General features: G+C 36.0%; 1 protein-coding gene across 5 annotated transcripts in view; it reads left to right on the top strand.

The window, feature by feature from the left end:
- MACROD2 (mono-ADP ribosylhydrolase 2) overlaps positions 1 to 23224 on the top strand; it is a 1216811-nt gene that overhangs the window by 772007 nt on the left and 421580 nt on the right. For all 5 annotated transcript variants that reach the window (XM_072409610.1, XM_072409609.1, XM_072409608.1 and 2 more), the window contains one exon: positions 11867 to 11988. In XM_072409610.1, the coding sequence (XP_072265711.1) occupies positions 11867 to 11988 (122 nt within the window). The remainder of the gene's footprint in view (positions 1 to 11866; positions 11989 to 23224) is intronic.

Genomic DNA, 23224 nt, shown 5'->3' with positions numbered 1-23224 from the left:
TTTTTTCTGTATCTCTGATAGAATTTCTCCCTCTTATCCCTTTCTGCTAATATGCCTACAATCTACGAGAATGCTGCCTGCAATTTTTAAAGACAAATTACAGGAAATATTTATCTTTGAGCTATTTTACCTGCCAAAGGAGTTGTAAATCTGTTGAACTTCTCTTCTGAGTCACTCACTCCTGACTGAGCAGTCAGCATGACCTCAGTTTTCATTACTGCAGGTAAAGCAATACTTGGTAATGGATTTAAACAGCCTATGAGTAAATAACACAGTAACGAGGATACTCGTGTGCCTTCACCTCCATATAATAAGCTACACGTGTTAGACTGATATCGCTGGGCAATGCAGTACAGATTGAGTAACATGCAGTGATGGTTACCTCTATCCCAGTCCTTCTGTACAAGGGGTTACAGAAAAATTATAAAATATGCATTACATTTTTATTTTAAATACATTTTTTAATCTAAGTTTATAGACCTAAAAAGGGCTATATTAGGGCTGTATTTATAAAACAGGGAATCCAAGTCCATGCGTTTCAATGCCAGTAATTGATTCTCTGTTCCTTGTTTAATAAACAGAACTCTTAAAGTTCAAATATTTATTCCCACATAAATTAAAATTCCTAAAAGATTTGTTAAATGTAATACATTTTTCTTATTTGTCATTGGTATTATACCATATTTCTTTAAGATTTCTTGAACATACATTTGACTCTACTCAGTATAAGTGAGTATCCAACCAAGTTTTAAAACAAGTTTTATATGAATAAATAGAAGTCCAAACAACCAACTTTAAAATTCCCCCCACGTTTAACAAAATCAAGGAAACTTACGACATTTTAGTGGTGGATACAGTAGAGACCAATGTTTCTCAACCAAGGTTCCATCAGAGGTTGGCAGGAGTTTCTGGAGCCATGAGCAATTGGGTCTTCTCAGGTAAGACACCACTAACCACCTTTCCATTGGTCAGCAATGTAGGAGAAATCCTTCCCATTGACTACAGCACTAATGTAGTGTGAGCTATGGATATAGTAAATATAGGAGGGGTTACCTAAGAAATAAAAGTAACTTCAAAAGTTCCACTATGTTAAAAAGGTTGAGAAATACAGGTATAGACTGTTCATCTGCACAAGTGTCCTCAGTAGGTATGCATGAATTTACCTAAACTTAATTTTATTCAAGTTTTTTGGTTAATCTGTGAATTGTTTTTTGTTGAATACATTTACATTGAAGTCTGTAGCTTCCCTCCACCCCAACTTATCAAATAACTGCAAAGCTCCTGAACAATGTGTTGTTAACAACATTGCCAGTGACTTTGTGTTTTTCCACTTCTTAGGAGATCTAATAAGCAGAATTCCAATGCAGTCTCCCACACTCTGGGTTTAAAAACAGGTTTTCACACCAACACTTTATTTTAGATTTCCTGACAAACATTTTTCAATTGGGGATGTTTTCAATGCGACCCTGACCTCCCCAGCAATTGGTGACATTACCGAGCTCTATTCAGGAGCATTAAAATTATTGAAAAAAGTTGATGGTCATAGACTTCAATGCAAATAGAATATATTGGTAAAATTTTGCCTTTTTGCTAAAATACATTGGAGTCAATGCAAACTTTTTGGGTGATTTTAAAAGGTTCTAAATTACTTTAAATAGTTTTTGAGGGTTATGGAAGCTTCCTTCAGTTATACATGGGGTTTACATATTGGGTTCTATTTGTGAAAAAGAGAATCTGACATCCTCTCAAACATTCCATGGTGGAAATCATTTATTGCCATCGAAACACACGGACCTGGAAGGTTTCCACCTGAGAATGTTTGGGGGAATGTCAATAAAACATTCATATGTATACTTTATTTGTAATCAATAAATATAAAAAACAAACAATTTACCATGTAAACATACACATAATTTTTTTAATATCTTCCAATCTAAGGTTTTTTCACTATTTGACTACATAAATGGCAGACTTTGGTTAAAATGTTCTTGGGCCCTGTATTTCATTAAATGATCGTTTGCTTGATAGATCCATGTAGACAAAAGATATTAATCCTATGTTTATTGGTGTCTTTAGCTTCCAGATATGTTTTCATCCCACCAATAACCAGTAGTTGATTCCGTGGATGTAATGAACAGATATGTGCTTAACCTTGACAACGGAAAGGTTAGCCATTGTCTTCACTTTGGATTCGTCATCCAATTTAACATAAATGTTTTCTAAGCAGTCAGTTAAAACAGTTAAATATATACAGAGGAACCGGCTTATCTGCTTGTTTTAGAAGCACATCACCATTAAAATCTCCTTTCTTTTTTTCCTTCCACTAACTGGAGAAAATGAAAGAGATTCTGTGATGACTGTTGGTTGTTAAATTTATTCCAACTATAACAGTATGATTAGGCAACCACAGTAAGCACAGATGTTCGTTTAATTGGCTTTTCTTTAAAAAACATTGCGTGCTATGAACTTAAAAAGGTAACGTTGGATACCCGCCGTATTAATAGAGGTTTGGAACGTGGAAGGATTATTTTCCTCCTGCCTGTTTTTATTAATGCTAAAAAATCAAGCTTAAGTTTCTAGCACCGGGCCTGAATGTGAGATTTTATTTTGCCGTGTGGGGCTTCAGTTGCCGGCTTTGATACCGGCAATCCTGGCTGACATTTCTCTGTAAAGCAGCAACATAATGAATGTATTTATTTACTTCCCAACTTTATGAAGATCTTTTTAGCTTTAAGCAGGTTTGTCAGCACCTGACAGTAACAAAGGAAAATTGTTGAAGGGTACATTTACAGAAGCACAATATATATAAAAGTCGAAAAAGAAATTGAAGGGCAGGTTGGACAAAAAACAGTTTTGAGCTGTGCAGGCAAGTAGAAATGATCATTTCAATAATTCAAAAGGTAAAATTAATGTAATTCTTTAATTATGTGTATGGAGTTTTTTAGCTGCTAATTTTATATTACTTTTGTTTCTGCCAAGAACGTGAAACCACTGTTGCTTACCTTGTTGTTGCTTATCCTTACCTTCTAATACTAAATAACGCCACAATACCAGATTTCGCAGGTAGTGCCTATGGTATGGAAAGCCTCAGAGTTACTGGACAGCTCTTTCAATACTGTAAGCTGCCCATAATGGTACTTATGTCATACCAACTGTTTTTTTCAATGTGATGACATTTCGAATTTACAAACTTGGCAATTTCAGAGAAAAATGCATTGAATTAAATTGTATTTTCCAGCCCAAGGTTTTTCCACTCTGTGAATATGATCTTTTGGGTCACATTTGAATTGTTATGCCAGAATACGATTTTTAAGTAAACCTTAGTTGTCATCCCAGCTTGCTACTATTGTACTTTCCTAAGATTTTTTTGCAATGCCTCTGTTATTTCATTTTTTAGGAGGTCCCAAAATTTTTACAGCTTTAAATCCAAAACAGCTGCCAAAATATTCTGCATTGTAACAGGTGATATTTAAAATCTATATAAGCTTTTTGAGTTTATGTAATACCAATTAAGAGTCTATTCTTTGCTGCTCACTTTTCCATATGTGTCCAGGTCCACATTAAACTTTCTTTGTGAACAGTTTAGGACAACAAATGGCTAAGTGTTGTGGCACAGTGCCTGATGCATAAAATATTTTGTCTGTGTGTAAAGTGTAGAAACATACTATTTGATCCATTTTCACATTAGTGGCAAGAGGTGAAGTAGAGGCAATGAACAATTACCTTTCTATACTTGCCAAAACTTCCAGAGCTCGCTAAATTGTCATGGGTTTTTAAACCTGGGGAACTTTGCATTAAAACTAAATGTTAGACTACACATGTTTAAACTACAAATTCACTTTAAAAGCATAAAAATTATTGGCCTATATTTTTAATTATAAAAAAACATAATCATAATTTACCTATATTATGAAAAGCCCCAAGTTCTTAGTGCAGAACAAGTTTATTTGCAGAACCTGCTGTTTTTTCTGAGTGGCATAGCATATACTGATGTCAGAGACAGCCAAAAATGTTTTTTTAATGGTGATAGCATGTTAGGGAGCTAATTCAAAATGAATACAACACACACTAATATCTGACACAACACATAACATTGGAAGTCACAAAAGTGGCAAATGGCCCCTAAAGTGGAACTAAACCCGTTATACTCAGCTATCCTCATTTTGTCACTGGACACCTCCATCTTTTTTCTGTTTTACCTCTTAGAGATAATCTTCAGCTATCTTGATTGGCCAGGCTAAGATTATATAAATCCTGCACAGTTCAATTATTCCCGGCATGCCTAAGGATTGCTGTGTTTTTCCAGCAACCAATGTTGAACTGTGTATGCATAGCTCTGCAAAATTCGAAATCAGCTGGGCAGGAATCAGGCAGGTAAGAACAGTTTTTGGAGAAGGGACATTGCCTTTTCCTTTTTGCAATAACCACCTGCCCAAATCACCAATGTCAAAGTGGGGCTTTAGTTCCTCATGCTGTTTTTTTTAATGCATATTAAAAACAATATTTATATATATATTTGCACATATATCACAAGCAATGGCTGCCAAACATGAAAAATCGGAAAATAAGTTTTTAAAGGGTTTCCTGTTTGCTATAAATCTGTTGTGTTATGACTTTATCTAATATAGTAGACAATGTTTGTCACCTCTCATTTTCAGTTGTGCCAGTAATATATAAGTAGGTCAGACAGCAGTGTCATCTGTGACCAGCGTGTGAGGCCTTTGTCAAAAATGTTTCTCAAATCTGCTAAAAATCTGTGACGATGGCATAATTATATGGTGGAAGATAAAAATTTCTATAGTCTTTATGTTGAAGGGTACAGAAAGACACATACTCATTTTCTATGATTTAAACATTCAGAATATGTACTATTTAAAGGGTATCTTGATTCCCACTTGCACATATTTATGTGGGTCCTCTGAAGAAAACCTTTATATACCCAATCACACTTGTTTGTCACACTACCAATAGCTGTCAATTAGATCATTAATTGTTTCTAGAATGATATACTTGTTACTGCCATGATTAATGAATATTCTGGATACTTTTCCTAAATGCATGTGAAGGTTAAATGACTTACAACACTTATAATTATGACATAATGAATATAATATACAAAATAAAGTAATAAATATGCTTATATAGATTTTAACCCGAGCTGCATGACATATAGTGTACAAATTCCTAGTATTCATATAATACATATTTATTTTTTATTTAAGAAAATACATTTTTGTACATTTTTCAGCCTCCTTGCAACCACTTTCTGTCTGCATGCACACCACTCTACAACAGAGGGATCCATCTAAAATTTGGCTATGGGCCCTGGGACAACTAGCTTCACCTCTGTATGTTGATATATTTCTGAATATTAGTACAATACCAGTACACGATGCTTATAAAGTTTTTATAGCTGCAAAGTGTTTGTCTCCCTTCACCTTTGGGGTGTTGAGAAAGCTTTAATTAGATTTGTGTGTTTGGTTTGTACACTGTTTGCTGCTAATAAAACAAGACTCAGCATGGGTTTTCTAGGCTTATATTAATTAACTCATCTCAGTTTAAAGTTAGGATTTTAATAATACTTGTGTGATGACAATGAATTGAATTTATTCTTTGTTCATTTGTTGCCAAGAACAAAAGTTTTAACAACAAATATTTTTTGTAAGGCAAACAACCTCCATGGAAGGTGTTGGATTGTTGTGTGAACTGTAATTGTACAGAATTGTAAATCATTTGATAAGTAGTGCTGGTTAAACTCCTGTTTGTTTGTAAAGTATTGGTTTAATTGTGCCTTTTTTATTATAGATTTGTTTATATATATATATATATATATATATATATATATTTAGTAAACTATTTCTAATATTCTAATATTATATATCTAATATTCTATTTCTAATATCCTTTTTACCAGTTTTTTTGCTATTTGTTTTATGTGAAACTAAAATGTGGGAGAAAAAAATCTCACCTATGTAGTCTGTTGTGTTCCTACTAGGGATGAGCAAACACCTGGAAGTTCGGATTCGCCAGGTTTGGCCGAACTTCGTCTCAAAGTTCGGGTCCGGGTACCCAAAATTGTAACGTTTGGTACGGACCTGAACTTTACAGTCGGGTTTGCTCAACACTAGTTCCTACATAAAAAATCACTAGATACTAAGTACACATATTTGTATTTACTTTAGGATTTTTCTGTAATTTGGTGTGCAATGTTGGCTCAGAGTTTATCACTTTGTAGTGCTAGGTGTCAGGTTCGAATCTGGGCCTGATTACTATCGGCATGTTCTCCACATGTTTGTGTGGGTTTCCTCCAGTTATTTCAGTTTTTTCTCACAACCCAAAAACATGGTTAGGTTCATTGCTGCCCCCCCCCAAATTGACCTTAGACTGTGGTAATGAATATGACTATAGTGGGTAGATTGTGAGCCCCATTGAGGGACAGCTAGTGACAAAACTACATACTTTGTTAAGTGCTGTGCAATATGTCAGAGCTATATACATACAAGTAGCATATACTTATCTTCCCTTTGCCGCCTAAATGTCACTCTGGCAGTACAAGGCTGAAAGCAGAACTTTGCAAGCTTTTTTTCCTATGAAACATTTTTTCATTTTCTGTTCACAAACTTCTGTGGAATGAACACTGAGCTGCATATGTGAAATCACTCTACATTCACCAGGTAGATGTGACCTCTACACTAATAGAAGGTGCTTTTTAACATGCTTATTAAATATTCTCTTTGACACTGTGTATCTGTATATCCCTATGCCAACTTTCCACCACCTCTGCTTTTCCTCCAATCACTCTTCTGTCTCTCCTTTCCTTGTATCTCACGAAAGAAAACCTCTCATGTTGTAGTATTTTTATTTTATTAAAATTTGAACTCAGTGTACCTTAGCAAAATGTCTGATTTTGCTAAAAAATGATAACAAGACTTCAACAAGTATTCTGTTCCTTGCGAAATGGGTCTTGTCATATGAAAATTCAGTATTCTACCCAGGAGGCCGTGATTTGGTTGATCTGAAGTTTAACTTTTCAAGCTGCTTCTGCTATTCCATATACTTGTTTAGGGAGAGAAACTGCCCTGAACAAACCTGGCCACACTGACACTGCACCACAGCTCTGTATATATACAAGCCAAACACAAGTATTCCTACCCCCAATGTGGGTTTCATTATTATACATTAGTGATAATGTTTGTGATTTAATATGATGTAACCCTTTTTTCTGAATAACTGTGAAATTAAGTGAATCGAGTAAAGAAAGATTTATGTCATAAAGTGTTCTGGTAATTCTCATTTCTGTCGCTTGACCTCCAGCAAATCCAGTCTTGCAGATAAATCAGGGGGTTACTGATGTGTAAATCAACTTGTAAGAGTTCAGATTAACTTCCAAGTGCTTTGTATTGTCCTATCCTATTCTTTTCCAATTCAACTGAAAATAGCCTGATAACTGTTTTCTGAAAGAAAAAAAATATTTCTGAATAATGACTGACAGTGCCAAAATTATTATGCAGCCGTCTAAGTGAAAAGATTGTGGTTATGAATGCGTGAAGGGAACTTAGTAAACACATTTCTGCTTGGGCTGCTGGCTTATTAGCAAAGTCAGTATGATGTTTACTGTACACTACAAACCATTTATATTTGCTCATATATTTTATTTTTATTCCTTACATTCTTTTCTTCAGGATTGAAGTGAAATTGTAAACTGCAAAATATCAGCTGTTCCTTTGTATGTACGAGGGGGTGCCGAGAAGTTCCTGGCTTTGCCCAGAAAGAAGAGAGCCAGAGTTATGAAATAACACATTTATTCAACATATTCCCCCTGAGACTGATGCACTTGGTACAGCGTAGTTGCAGCTTTTCTAGTCCGTTCAAATAAAAGTCCTTTGGTTGGGTTGCAAACCAGGTCTCAGCAGCATCTTTGACGTCAGAAATGTCCTCAAAACGTTTCCCCTTAGGTGTTTCTTTAAATTCGGGAACAGATAATAGTCCGAAAGGGGTCAGGTCAGGTGAGTAGGGGGGATGGTGGACCAGTTGTAAACCCAGGGTGTTCAATTTGGCAGCCACAACGTTGGACATGTGCGCAGGTGCATTGTCCTGATAAAAAAGGATCCCTTTGGTCAACTTTCCACAGCGTTGCGTCTGAATTGCCTCCTTGAGCTGGTCCAGGAGGTTAGCATAATACTGTCGAGTGATACTAGAGCCCTGAGGTAGGTAGTCCACCAACAGAATACTGTCTGGGTTCGGAACTTCTTCAGCAGCGGGGACCTGCTTTGGCGCCATTCCTTTGACTGTTCCTTGCTTTTAGGATCATAGATGTAGAGCCAGGTTTCATCCTCAGTCACTAACTTAGCCAAAAAGCCCTGGTCAGCTTCAAAATGGGCCAAATGGCTTTGGATGCTTCAACTCGTTCTTTCTTTTGATCACTGTTCAAACATTTCAGCACCCACTTTGCTGAAAGCTTGCGCATGTCTAGGATAGTGGTGACAATGAACCCAATGCGCTCCTGTGAGATGTCAAGTATCAGAGCTATCTTTTTTGTGGATATTTGCTGGTCCTCAATAATCAGCTCATGGACAGCATGGCAGGTTGCCGGGTCAGTTGAGGTTGGGGGGCGCCCACTGCGGGGCTCATCTTCTACGGTGAAATGCCCAGTATTGAAATGAGATATCCAGGTTTTGACAGTGTTGTAAGACGGACACTTTTCACCCAGTGTTTGGGACATCTCAGTGTAAATGTCCTTTTCTGACTTCCCCTGCAGAAACAAATACTTAATGACGGCCCGTAACTCCAACAACGTGAAACTTACTTGGGCCTTTGCCATCACAGCTTCTCACTAAGATATTAGGCTGTCATATGCCTCCACACCCATTTTTCTATTTCATCTGGAGGGGGGCATTGCTTGTCCCTTTCTGCAATAATGGCCTGCCTGATCAAGAAACCCTAAAAGTGCAACTTTAGTTCAACTTTAAAGAGTCAAGAACCATGGATAGGCCAACACTACGTGTTACCTGCAACATGCAAACAAACAACAACAAACTAACTTACAGGTTTTTACCTGATAATAAGATTTCAAATATATAAATAAATATATTTTTAATATATATAAAGTATATCTGTAATAGTATTTATTTAGGTCATGCTATAGCTAGTAGTAGTCAACTGTTTTTTTTTTTTTTTGTTATTTTGTACTGTTGTAATGTTAAAGACATTTCAATGGCTTCCACTCAACTATGCACTAGGGATATACCTAAGCATTTATAGCTACATGGGTAACAAAGTTACTATATTATATCATCATGGTTTCACAAAATGCATTATGGCAAATGTTGATTGTCCCTAGATTTAGATTGTTTTAGTTTTTTGTTTGTATGAATTATTTTATGTAGACTACCTGTAGGATGACTTAAATGGAACCCTTTCTACTTTTTTATCCCATCTAACAGTACCTTTGCATAGAACCTAGTGAAATGTCGTCAATGAATTTAATGTTACAGTTCTCTAGCAATCTAATACCAGCTGTGAATATCTGTGTAAAAATCATTATCTACAGAAGTATAGTAAAGCTTCACAATTCCTGATTCTTTTTCTTTTATCTGACTGTCATAGTTTACAAGATGATTGATTTGATGGTACAGGTAGCTAAGGATTGCTAGCGAATTCAGACATGAGTATGGAGTGGTCAGAGCTTCCAAATATCTCTATGTACCTTATATATTATTATATGTATGTACTAGCATAATCACAAGACCAACAGAGTGGTGAATATGAAATATTACTATATATATGTTTTTTTTTTCAGGTACACTTTTGCATCTTCTTTGTACTTACTAACAATGGCTGTGAATTTCCAGCCACCCAAAGCATTGGCATGATGTATGTGGTAGCTGTTTTTTCATCTTTTTTTTGTGATGCATAAGTACAGAGAGAGAATTATCAACAAAAAGCGTGCATTTCAAGAGCTGTAATCTCATTCTGCAGTACTCAGCTTCTTGAAGTTAAATGTGTTTCTTACAAACAAGACAGAAATAGCCTTGGCAACTTCTCACCTTTAAATTTTACATACATAACCAAATGATATCATTGCACATCATCCAAATGACTGTAATGTCTATGTTACCACATTTAGATTGCTTGAGGGTGAAAATGACTTACAATTACTTTCTGCTAAAATAAAATCTATCTATAAATTTGTTAAATATATGTAAGAATAGCAGCTTAACAAAATGAATGTTTTCAGGTAGATAGGTATTTAGAAGAGACGAATGAATAGAAAACTCTTCTTGTTCAAACTCACAATGGAAGTGCAATCACGGTGCAAAAGATGTTTTATATGCGCCAATGTTTTTCAGTGTTGTCAGAAATTATCATGTGTTTGCACTAACATTCTTCAATGTTTCTGTCTGTAAGGGAATATATGTTGCTTATCTGGCCAACCTTGGAGTGATATGTGCAAATGGATTGGTATTTTACTGCACTTTTTAGTGATCATGTAATGAGTTGTTTCTAATAATCTCATGACCTTGCTTTTGACAAATACCTAAAGGAGAGATATGTATCTCACATTGGGCCTGATTAGAAGATAGGCTTTCATGGGAAAGCGTGGGTGATCCAGCAAAGATGTAATGGATCTGGTCCACAACTGGAAATCTTTGCCAACATCACCCAGGTTATCTCATGAATGTCTATCTTCTCCAGTCTTGGAGAACTTTAACAAGCTCTTCATGTCTGGTAAGAACACAAGGGGGATGTCATGCCTGGATGAAACAAGTTAGAGATGAAGCTGAGTTCTGGGTAACAGCATGTATGATAAATGATGAAGCAGACCTCTAAGAACTCAAGCAAGAGACAATCCAAAGATACTATTTACATAGGGGACTGCTACCTAGAGAACAATGAGGACCTCATAATTGGGAAGAATAAGTTGGAGTTGGATAAGTGGCATAAAGAAGTGACAACTTGGTAGAACAGTGGAATCCTAGGAGTTTTCAAGAGGTTGCCAGAGCTTTTGTTAGCTTTTGCTTACTTTCCTCCCATGTGGCAATATCTATGCCACTTTGTAGGGCTCACAAGCATGACCTCAATCGCCTTTTAAATAGATTAAATTTGGACAACGATAGTAAGCAGGAATTCTTCACACAAACCATCAATGCAGAGCATTTTTTCAAAAAATATATTTTAGAAGGGGTTCTCTAGGAGAGAACATTATTTTGAGGGTTCATCTGGAGTGAAAAGGTAATGAAAGGCTGGTTTGGAGGGTCATCAGAGAGTGGCTGTGGCAACGTCATTGAGAATATAAAATAACCCTGCATTGGAATTCAGTGTTATTTTATAAGTAGTTAAATCCTATGTGTAGAAGAGTAGTGAGAGCAATAAATGCCATTGTCTTCAGTGGTAGTAGTAAATTGCATGCAGTGACTTTTCATTGCATGGGCCAGTTTACTGCTACACACCAGCCCTTGGCCTGTAATTTTCGGTCCACTGCTGTAGAAGATTTAGGAAAAGAAAGAAATGAAAGAACTTTTGTAAAAAAAAAAAAAAACTTAAGTAAATATATATGCATTTATTTCTCATTATAAATTTACTTTTAAGCTATTTTTATTTTTTTTTATGTCAATTTTTTGTTAATAGGCTTGTTGAAGCTTTTAGGTTTCTATAGCCTTTGGCCAGAATATAGGTAAAAATAATTAGCATTCAATTCTAAAGTTTTACTTACTGTATATGTAATATTTTTCAATGATAAACTACATAAAATTGTTTGTATATCTGCCTAGAGTTACCTTTTATATTTTGTTTTTGTGACTTTCAATAATCTTAATTCAGTTACTATTAGTTACTGAATCTAAGTGTTGCATTTTTTATCTTTCAGATGTAATTCACACTGTGGGGCCTATTGCAAGAGGACAATTAAGTGACAGCCATAAAAAGGACCTTGAAAGTTGTTACAAGTCTTCACTGGCGCTGGCAACAAAATACAAGATCAGATCAATAGTAAGTCCAAATCTTTTAAAGTATGTTATTGTTTTGATGTTTCACAGGTAATTGGATGAATTTCTAAAACTAAAAATTCCAAAACTTTCTTAACATTCTTTCAGATCAAATCATAATATATCACAGATAGATGACCGTGTGTTAAAGTATTTGTAATAAAGAATATAGACTTTTTACCGAGTGGTTGGAAAGTGCCACTTACATTTGGATCTTTTAATTGGATTTTCCCAACCTGTTGTCTAACTTTTAGGATTTACGTATACATTGGCTTCAGTTGTTTAAGTCTTTACTTAGCCTTAACTGTTTATTTATTCCTGTTGAAAATTGAAAAGTAAAAAGTGACACCATTACTGGTAATGCTTAGTGTTTTTTTTCTTCTTAGTTGCAAATTACCTCACATGGTATCATGCAATGGTGTCACCTAGTTTATGACATTTTCTTTTTTTATTCCTTTGGTTGGAAAAGTTTGCTTTTCCTTCATAAACGCTTAGCTCTGCCTAAATGATTGTCCCTGTTTAGTGCAATTTCATCTTTAATATCAGGGCCAGCATGACACAATAAAAAGTCAATAGGTGTTCCACTGCTAACTACATTCAAACAATGTAATTGAGTATATTTTATATAGATTATATGTCAATACCATGAGTTTGAGACATATAGCTATGGTAAATTTTGTGTTGTTGGTAACCCATATTGTGTTTAGTTATGAGTGTAAGCTATGTGATTGTTGAACTGCTAAACTATGCTTGTTATGTAGTTGTGTTCTGTTTCAACAAGTACACCAAAATGTATTTTGTGGAATATTAGTGAGCTGGTATTCAGTGCGATTTGTGGACAAAATTAGATTGAAAAAGTCAAATAATCCTACTATGCTGGCTTCCATTGCTGACTTGCTTATGAAATTACTAAGTTGTCTGGCAATGAGGGCTGCTACAGCTGATTTGCATTTTGAAATTGCTAGTTGTCTGGCTCACTCTTGGGTGGAAAAATGAACCTCACAGGGAAAATGAATAAAATGAGCGAAAATCAAATCAAATCTACAGGCGAAACGTTTATAAACATACCCCTTTGTAGCCAAAGGTTTGACTTGATAGCCAAAAAGCAAGCATATTGGAATGAGTGGCCAGCACAGACAGGTTCTATGTTTCTCCTATCACATGTTCTCTTGAAAGCCCAGATCCTTGATTAATGTTTTAATGCTCTATATGTTCTGCAGCTTTTGCTAATATTCCATGTCTCTGCTGCAGATCCAGGCAGCTGCTCAACATTTTTCAATGGCCCAAATCTCCAATCAACAATTCTCAAGTGTCATAAATTGTATTGTTGATTGGAGCATTGTATAGGAGGTGTGTTGGACCACTGGAGATTTGTACTGCTGGGTTTGTGTAATATCAGGGGTTTGGATCACAGGGAGCTGAAGAAATGTGAAGTTTGAAGCACTAGTGCATGACTTAAAGTGAAACTAAACTCACCTCGCAGCACGTTGTTCAGCTCTTCAGCCATCTTGATTGGTCTGCCTGGAATGATGGAATTCAATCTTCAATAGATAATTGCAAACAGGGAGGTAAAGAGCTACCTGTTCACAATTTTATCGTTTTCAAGTTTAGTTCCGCTTTAATTGTTTGAAGAGGCCTGCTGGTATTGTACTAAGAATAAAAAATCAGGGTTCCATTGAGCTTTCAGGAAAAACATTTTTACGAGTTCCATTTTTTATATAAATATTCTCCCCTGATAAAGAAAAGCTTCAAAGTTCCAAGTTTGTGTCCTTTACAGACCCATTGTGGGATTGATATTTGTCCTCCGACTGGCACAGTAGTCCGGCTTTCTTTTCCAGGACTACACAAATTAACAATTCTCAAAGTAAAGTAAGCCTACAGCCGAGTGGACAAACCCTTCAAACAATTTAGTTGCTTTGGAAAGAGTTTTGGCGTGTACAGTTTATGATTTCTATTTCAACGTCTGCTTCTGACCAGGCTACAGGTCATGATGTAGGTGTTCCTTGAGAAACGGTTTAGATATTATTCTGCTCTGACAGTGTTCACAGTGTTGCCATAGTAATGATTCCCAACCAGAAATTCTTAAATGCTGTTTGCCTTTAATGACTTGCTTTTTGTCTGAAGTTCACAACAATCAATAGACTTCTGTTTTAAAAGGAACCTTTCTTGCAAGTAACAGCATTAACTCAATATTCCATTCAGCACATAAAAAAAGAAAGCACAATTTTCCTGCTTATTTCTCTACCCTTATTTTTCTTTTTTTCTTGGGCTGTTAGGATAACACACAATAGCACATTTGCTAAGTAGTAGCTAAAAGCTTTTTGCATGGGGAAAAAACTATGGGTTCTTATGGCAGAACTACAAAGCAGAAAGGTTTCAAGACCTTGTTTGGGTTCCATAATGAAATGTTCTTGTTTATAATGCTTAGTTTATGATATTTAGGTAAATGGCAGTGAGATTATGTCCTTTTCTTCTGGCATTTTGTCATGTGATTTGTCTGTAGGTGTTAAACTGTAAACCAGGGATAAACGCTATGAAAAATATTGTGGGGCTGATTTATGTAACCAGGGAAATAGGCATGGAGTCATTGCCTGCAGCAAATAGATTCTTTGTTATATTTTCATGCAGATGCATTGGCTTTTCATCTAATTAGTAATGTAAATGTTACTGTGAACAGGCAGCTAAAGTGAACTTGGCATGAATATAAACAAATAAAGCTAAGATAAACCTCTAACAGGCAGTACCAAAGTGTCATCAAAACTTTGGCGTGCCCAGAGAGCCCTAAATGTGGTGCACAATGAATACAATCCTTGGTTGGCACACCACAGCATCCCTCTGTGCATGCCAATAGGGGTGGGGATGCCAGAGCAAGCTATAAAATGTAGGCATCTTTGGATGCAAGTTCTTTGTCAATGTTAGTGGTTTGTGTTTTCTACAACATTTTATTAAATTTACTTTATATTTCAGTATAACTTGTCATTTTTTGTATCTTCTGCACTCATGTATAACAGCAAGTGAATTCTTTGATGACCACAAGCATCCACAATTGGGAAATTGACATGACAAGTGTCTTCTATTTATGTTTATTCTGTGATTGTTTTCTTGCTTGATAAATTAGATAAAAGTATATACAGAGCACCAACGAACCATCTGATAGAATAGTCCAAGTGTCAACAACAAAAATATGGCCCCCACCAAGATTAGTGAACATAAAGGCATATCATAAATGCATACACTGTAGGAGAAATATAAAAGTAAGGTTACGTGTTTATTCCACTGCAAAGGAATATGTGTCCATTTCAGGAGATGGTGCTCAAATGTTACTTTTGCTTGCAGAGTTTTCTTAGCCCTGGTAACCTTCCTAACAGTCATACAGGTGCTATGGTTTTTTACTGCTGAACTATGCAAACTACAGTCATCAAACAATTTTATAGGAACGTCTATACACCTGCTTGTTCATGCAATTATCTAATTAGCCAATCATGTGGCAGAAGCAAAATGGATCAAATCATGCAGTTACAGGTCTGGAGCTTCATTTAATGTTCACATCAAACACCTGAATGGGATAAAATGTAATCTCAGCGATTTTGACCGTGACATGATTGCTGGTGCCAGACAGGATTTTTTACTTGTTACTCTAGCTACTTGATCTGGGATTTTAACAAACAGTCTTTAGAGTTTACTAAGAGTGATAGAAAAACATTCAGTGAGCAGCAATTCTGCAACACCTTGTTTATAACAGAGCACTTAGATAAACTGCCTGATGGGTTTGAACTGAAAAATAATTCTGCAATAAATCTTCACAATTGTGGTGAGCAGAAAAGCTTCCTAAAAAGCAGGTTGAACCTTGAAACAGATGGGATACGAGAAGAACATGTTTGGGTTCCACTTAGTTCAGCCAGGAACAGAAGGTGCATGGGCTCACTAAAACTGCACTGCAAAAATGTAGTCTGCTCTGATATATCTCAATTTCTGAGGCATGGATATGGTGGGCAAATCTCAAACTACTAGAGAGCCTTTGGGATTTGATGGAATAAGAAATTGGATTTTCTAACAAATTTGGCAAAATTTAATGTTGAGATTACCAAAATCCTAAAATGTTTGTGGAATCCATGCCATAATGTTCTTTAAAAAAAATTCTACTCAATATTGGTAAGGTGTTCTTTATATATTGCTTGGTAACTATACAGTACTTCTGGTTGATAGCTTAGCAGCAGATATTTTCTTTATACAGAACACCTTAATACCTCTTGCCCTCCACTGTCATTAAGAATCTGAAAACAGATTTTTATTGACGTGATATTCCAGAAGTGTTTGCATGCAGGCAATGCACTTCAATTTGCTTCAAAAACATTTCAACACTTTACTAAAGCCTATGATTTATAGTCTTAGTATACAAAGTCAAATAGACAGATTTAGAAAACTGGTAACACTTCTTAAATGTACACTCAAAAACAAAGCAAAATGGTGACAATCTATATGTTACCCTTTTGAAATAAAGGAATACATGTATTGATGGTATTGGATTACTAATATCAAAGCTGGTTATCACAAGACTTTACAACTCTCTGCTCTGCCTATGACAAACAAGCAGCTGCATCAACATGACATTTCACCATTCTATCATCCAGACCAAAACATCTGCATGGTAAATACTACTGCTGCATTACAAGAACTTGGGAGGGATTGTATATTTGTCTTAAAATCAGAACTAAAATGGGAAATAAAAATATTTTTTAAAGTCTCTTTCTTGCCAGGTAAATATGAAATGGTGCTTATGATTATCTCACATCATCTTCCTCTCTTTCTATCTGGTTTTTGGAGGTTTCATACTAATAGTAATATTACCCAGCTTCCTACAGGGTTAGATTAAAAGCTAAAATAAAAAATAAAAAAAAACCTCACTAATCTTTACTTCCACAGATCCCTCAATCCCTCCGGAGCTTTTCTGGATTGGGTTCTGCGCCGCCCTGTTATCGGTCTTCGTACTGGTGTGGTGGAAGCTCCGGTTGCAGCCATCTTCTTTATTCTTCTTTAGGCTTTTACCTACGTCACCTGTTCTTGCACTGTGCATGTGTAAGAAAAGCATTTTTTCCCCTTTGAAGAAAAGGCTTCTTCTGCACTTGCCCGAGCAACCAAGTGGTAATTAAGGAAGGGAATGAGCTTTGGGGGTTTCAAACCCCCCCCCCCCAAAAAAGTTCATTTTTACCTTACATAAAAGGCTAGATAAAATTTTAGTAAAAAAATTGCTTAAAGTGGACCTAATGAACCTACGCAAAAAAAACTTTCAGTGAGGGAAGATTGCTTTCAATCTGCATTTACCTTGCAGTAAAATCGCATTCACTTTGGCTACTATATATAGGGATATCAGTTGAAATGCAGCATAATACACCATGCCATGTGATGCACAGCAAATGCATTATTAAACACAATTAAGCATTGGATATAATTTAAAATTCAAATAGTAGTGTAGCCTAGCCCTTAGGCATTCACTTACTTATGACGTTCTACTGGTACATAAATAATCACGGATAGGCTCTCATACACAGCTTGCTGGCTAATACTAAATAGATGATGGTGTGTCCTATTTTGGTGTCTGAATCATTCTGGCACAAGCCATGTTCAATGACTAAAAAGAGTTGAAGATCAGTGTCACACATGTGTCTGTTTGAATGCCCCCACAAGTGCAATTTGGCACACAAATGAGGATCCACCAGGACTGTGAACAATCTGTTCTAGCTCTACTCATTGCTTGCCTTAGAAGTGCTTCCTCCCATAGCTCCAAATTGTCACACTACTTTCTGTAGGTTTGTCCTATGTACCCATACTGTGACAAAAAAGACTTTGGAAGGCTGGCCAACATAAGTTGATTTTCCTATTTATTTGAGCAGTCTATATGATTGACCATAAATGGATTTCTTATTTCTGAACTCAATGAAGTAACAAAAATAATTTAAGGCATGTCGTTTTCAGTAAAGTATGGTCAGGAAAAGCAACCCCTAACTTTTTGAGTAATGGCACAAAGCCCCTAAACTTAGTATAACCACCAAATTTGCTAGTAGGATGAGGAAAAGATGAATGTGAAAGCATTTAAATAGTGTTCTGTATTTTTAAGTATTATTAAGAAAAAACTTTACCAAATAAACATTTTTAACTTGGGTCATGTTTGCCCAGATCTCTGTGTTCCCTTCCCAAACAGGCTTTTTTTTACAATACTTTCTCTTTTGATTTACTATAAAATTACATGTGACATCACTGGTGTCACTCCACTCCCCAGCATTTTTTATTTAAATACCATAAATACCTGCAAGTTAACTTGGGAAATAACATTTAGCCCTATTCTTTCAACATCTGTGGCAAAGGGAACTACAGAAAGGAAAATTATCTCTGAACCACCAGTGATTTATGGGGTGAATTCCAGAAAAATGTTAAGCATTTTAAACATGTTTGGAAATAAATCACGCATTTATTTCTACAGCTTTATACAGCAGATCTTCCATCAGAAAAGTGAAAAAGAGGAGGACGGAGAGGTTTTGGCTCCAGCTGGGAGCTCAGTGTTCAGTGTCATCTGCTGTGATATTCAGTGGACATTGCATGATGTGAGAGATTTGCTATACAGCTCTATAAACACTGCTGGTTTATCTCTGCCTAATCAGCAGCCGTGATGAAAGAAAAATCATAAATCATTTCCCATCCTGACTGACTTCCCAGAGGTAAGTATTCATCTGGTTCAATCAGTCAGATGGTGAATGATTCTTATGTGATTTGCAAAAAAACAAGTCCACCTGTTAGCCCAAAATGCAGGTTTATGTGCTGAGCAGATATTTCAGGTGTTATCTATATCTTCAGGGAAATGAAGTCAAAATCCAACCCAATTTTTCTCAAGGCATCTGCAGTTAGATGCGATGCACCAAGCAGAAATCCTGCATGGTGCATCACATCTAACTGCAGATGCGTGCATCGGGGTGGTGGGGACCCGGGTGGTATTTAAAAGCAGATTACTCAGTAATCTGCTTTTAAATTTCCGGCCCGGCCACGCCCACCGACGGAGAAGCGCCCCGCCATCACAGCGGGATCGCGAGCTCGCCGCTGGAGTGCGGGGATAAGGTAAGGGGGTCCCCCAAAGGTACCCCGAGTGTGACTCGGGGTTACCGCTTTTTCCAATTTTTCCCACCCCGAGTTACACTCGGGAATACCGCTAGGGGGGTTAAATTAGAATTTTCACCAAGAGAGATAACATGTTCTCTTTACTAATATATGTTGGTATGTTACAACTCTGTGTTATATGTTGATGCTATATAAATCCTGTTTATTATTATTAATAGTAATATTATTATTACCATGTTGTACCTGGTTCCATCACAGTCCTCTGTTCCTTTCAGTATATATGACATTGCAATGTATGTACCATTAACCGTTTGGTTCCTTTGGGAAATAATCAGGGAATGGATGTAAGGACCTTGAAGATCTTGTGCAATAACAATCTTCTGCCATTTATCAAGTACTGATTCTCATTATAATGGTTAACCTTACATGATTGATTCTTAATGTTGTCATATATTTTTGTGCTTCTGGTCTCTGTTGGGCCAACCTATCGTTCATGTTCATATTCCAGCCGCAGGGTTTAATTGCCTTAATTGCCTCATGGCTTCTCCCCATTCAATGGAACTAACATGGACAAAGTCTGTCAATGATGTCTTGTAATATCAATTTGTATTAACTAAAGAATAGGCAAATGGAGAGTGTAGCTCTTATATAGCAACAGCTTTTTATTGTGGATTTGTAGGATAGTAGAAGACGAAGAGAAGTAGCTGGTTGGGGTTTAAGGCAGTGGTACCCACCTTCAACAATCTTCACCTAATTTTACCAAAATCAAGATAGGCGATGTCTCGTTTAGCATTGTTGTACTATTTAGTAGATGCAATGTTAGGCTTTACCTGATTCTTCTGTGGGTCTGATTTATTCAAGTTCCCTAAGCTTGTCATTCCCTAAGTGTCATTCCTATTATTATCCAGTATTTATATAGCGCTAACATATTAAGCAGCACTTTACAAAATCTATAGTCATATCACTAACTCTTCTTTAAAACAGACTTACAATCTTCCGTCCCTTCCTCAGTCAAATATCTTTAATGCAGTCTAAGGTTAATTTTGGGGGAAGCCAATTTACTTAACTGCATGTTTTTGGAATATTGGAGGAAACCTCAGTACCCAAAGGAAACCCACACAAACACGGGGAGAACCTTCTAACTCCATGCAGATAGTGTCCTAGCTAAGAGTCGAACCGGGGACCTAGCATTGCAAAGGTGAGAGTGCTAACCTCTGAGCCCCTAGACTGATTTCCTGACTATAAGTACCTCTCCTTTCCATAACATAGGGACAGGTGTTCTGTATTCCACAGAAGAAAAACAGGCAGGGCTGAGTGCAACATTGGAAGCTCACTGGATTTTGCCAAGATCAACATCTTATAGTGATTATAAAGAAACTAAATTGGGGAAATATACTTTTATCGCAATGTATTGAAAGATGTCATGACATAAAACATAATAGTACACCAAAATATCTACAGCCATGATCTCAAGTAGCCTCTCCCCTGCTTGTCATGGAACATATCTGGAAAGAAATATAGAAGCTTTGTATTTATAAAGGAAAGCTGCCGAGCTCAACAAGTTTGCAGCCCCAGAGTTCCAGCTTTATTAGCTTTATATTTCTTCCATGCCATTGGCTCTCTAGGTAGTGATGCAAAAGTGAGGACGCCATCTCCAGGTCTTACACCTTTAAAAAAAAAAAGCAGCTGAGGAAGCTTCCATAATTTTGTGATGACAGCTTCCCCCTAAGAGGTCACCTAAGGAGACACATTCATTTTTGACCATATGACAACACTAATGGCTACGGGGGGGGGGGGAGGGAGTGCTGCATGATTTACATGGAAGGTTGTGCTTGTGGCATTAGAGGAAAGCAATCAATTATTTACAAAGTTTACACACTTCAGGCATCCACTTCCAACATTTCATCAAATATTATTCTAGCATTCTAACAATTGTTTCTCTAAATATGCTTAAGCTATTTTTGATGTATTATTAGTAGTAACATTGAACTGTAATTATAAAGCACCAATATATTACACAACACTATACATTAAATAGGTAGATAATAATATTAAAAATAACCATTCAGCTGTTAAATAATACGACAGAATTATTGATATACTAGACGCCACACCACCTGGATCCCCCAACAACAAGTTTTAAAGCTTCTTTCTTAATAAGACCCTATAAAGAGGGTTTTTCCTCCCCTTAGGTATACACAAAATTACTTTTTTAGTGTTTGAAGTTATATTCATCCTTTTAGAATGTGAGGTAAAACAAGTATAGTAAACAGTACTTCAGTTTTTGTTTTTTGTTTCTAATATCATAAAACAGGCTTTACCAGTAGGTTTCAGGGTGACAGTTGTTTGCTGAAATTGAAAAAATAGAAGCAAGTATTTCTTTGGTTGATGTACGTGAGGCTTGGAGGGCAGGAAGTTATAAGACATTTCTCCAGTTGGCGCACAGAGCATAAAGACCCATCTCTTGCATTCCTTTTCCATTATGTCCTAAACTAATAAAAATGAGTTTGCCTGGGGTTTATTTAAATTTATCACACTGAAAATTTACTTTTAATACCAAAAATAAAGCATTTGCCAACTCATAATCAGAATTCCAGATGTAACCACTAACATATATTTTTAATCTTAAACCTAATACTTAATCTGACCATACACACTCATTTAAGGGAAATTTTATGCTGTCCTGGTAATTCTAGAGGTTCTCATGACAATAAGGTTACAAGACAATGATGCCATATGACAAAGTTTGGTACCTTTTTACAAAGAGACAGATTACCATTGCCCAAAATGTGTCTCTCAAATGAAAATGATTCAGTTGTATAAATATATTCTTATATATAAATATATTCCTTCTTCTGTCTGAGTATATTTGAGCCATAAATAAGTTTCACAATGCTCTTTGAAAAGTGAGTCATAAACAGCTGAACACTTGGTGCCACGTATCTGTCTGTTCTACTTTGTCCAGTGAGTCATGTACCAGGTACATTTTTTTGTATCCCAAACGGATTTGTTAATAAAGCATGCTGTGAGTGCTTTTATCAAATAATACATTTGCTCTATTAAATCACCAGAGGCGTGCATAAAACTTTATATTTGTCATATCAGATATATATTTTAAAAATGTTTTGAAAAATTGGTAGGACCACCGGCAACATTCTTACTTAAAAATCATCTAAGCATTTTACAATTTGGAAAAGGTTTTTTGAGAGTTAGCATTTAAAGGTTGGTATATAACTGATTGTTTAGATTTTACCTGACATATATTTATGATTTAAGAAAAATAACATTGGCTTGAGAAATGTCTCCTGTCCAAATCATCGCATTTTCGTATCACTTTTTTCTAGAACTAAATGTTTAAGTATTACAATCAACAACCCACTATGTGTGAATTCCTCCTACTGTCAGAAATTTAAGGGGCTCTCAAGTCAAATAGCTAAAAAAGTATTTCTTCAAGATCTTGTACTGATAATGGGAAATTCTCCAACATATCCCAAAGATTCTCAAAGCCGTTAAGGTCTGGACTCTGTTGTGGCCAATTCATGTGTGAATGATGTCCCATGCTCCCTGAACCACTCTTTCACAATCCTGGAATTGTCATCTTGGAATATGTTCATGCCATCAGGGAAGAATAAATCAATTGATGGAAAAACCTGGTCAATCAGTATATCCAGGTAGTCAGCTGGCTGACATTATTTAGTTTAACCTGGATCTGTCCAACTGAAGCAACCCAGATCATAACACTGCCCTGGCAGGCTTGAGGATTTTTTTGTTATTTATTACTAATAATATTAAAGAAAAAATATATTTTTAATCACTTTAGGCAGCAACTTGAGTGCTTATTTTTTAGACTTTTTGGGAGCTTGTGGCATCCTGGAAATTAAACTTTGACCAGAATGGTAACCTCACCATTTTTTTAATAAACATTTCAGTATTCAATTAAATTTAATGAAATGTGTGATTATAACATGCTACAGTATGGTACATAAAGTGATAACAGTCTTCCATAACATAAAATAAAACTTGTCTTGTATTTCAAAGGTTTTATCGAAATTTTTCAGATTAAAAATTACAGCAGTTGTGTTGTACATATATAAAAATATAACAACAAATATTCCACACATTTATGAGTTAAC

This window comes from Pyxicephalus adspersus, chromosome 4 (assembly GCF_032062135.1).
Source record: "Pyxicephalus adspersus chromosome 4, UCB_Pads_2.0, whole genome shotgun sequence".
NCBI lineage: Eukaryota > Metazoa > Chordata > Amphibia > Anura > Pyxicephalidae > Pyxicephalus > Pyxicephalus adspersus.
This window is presented reverse-complemented; position numbering and strand designations above follow the sequence as displayed.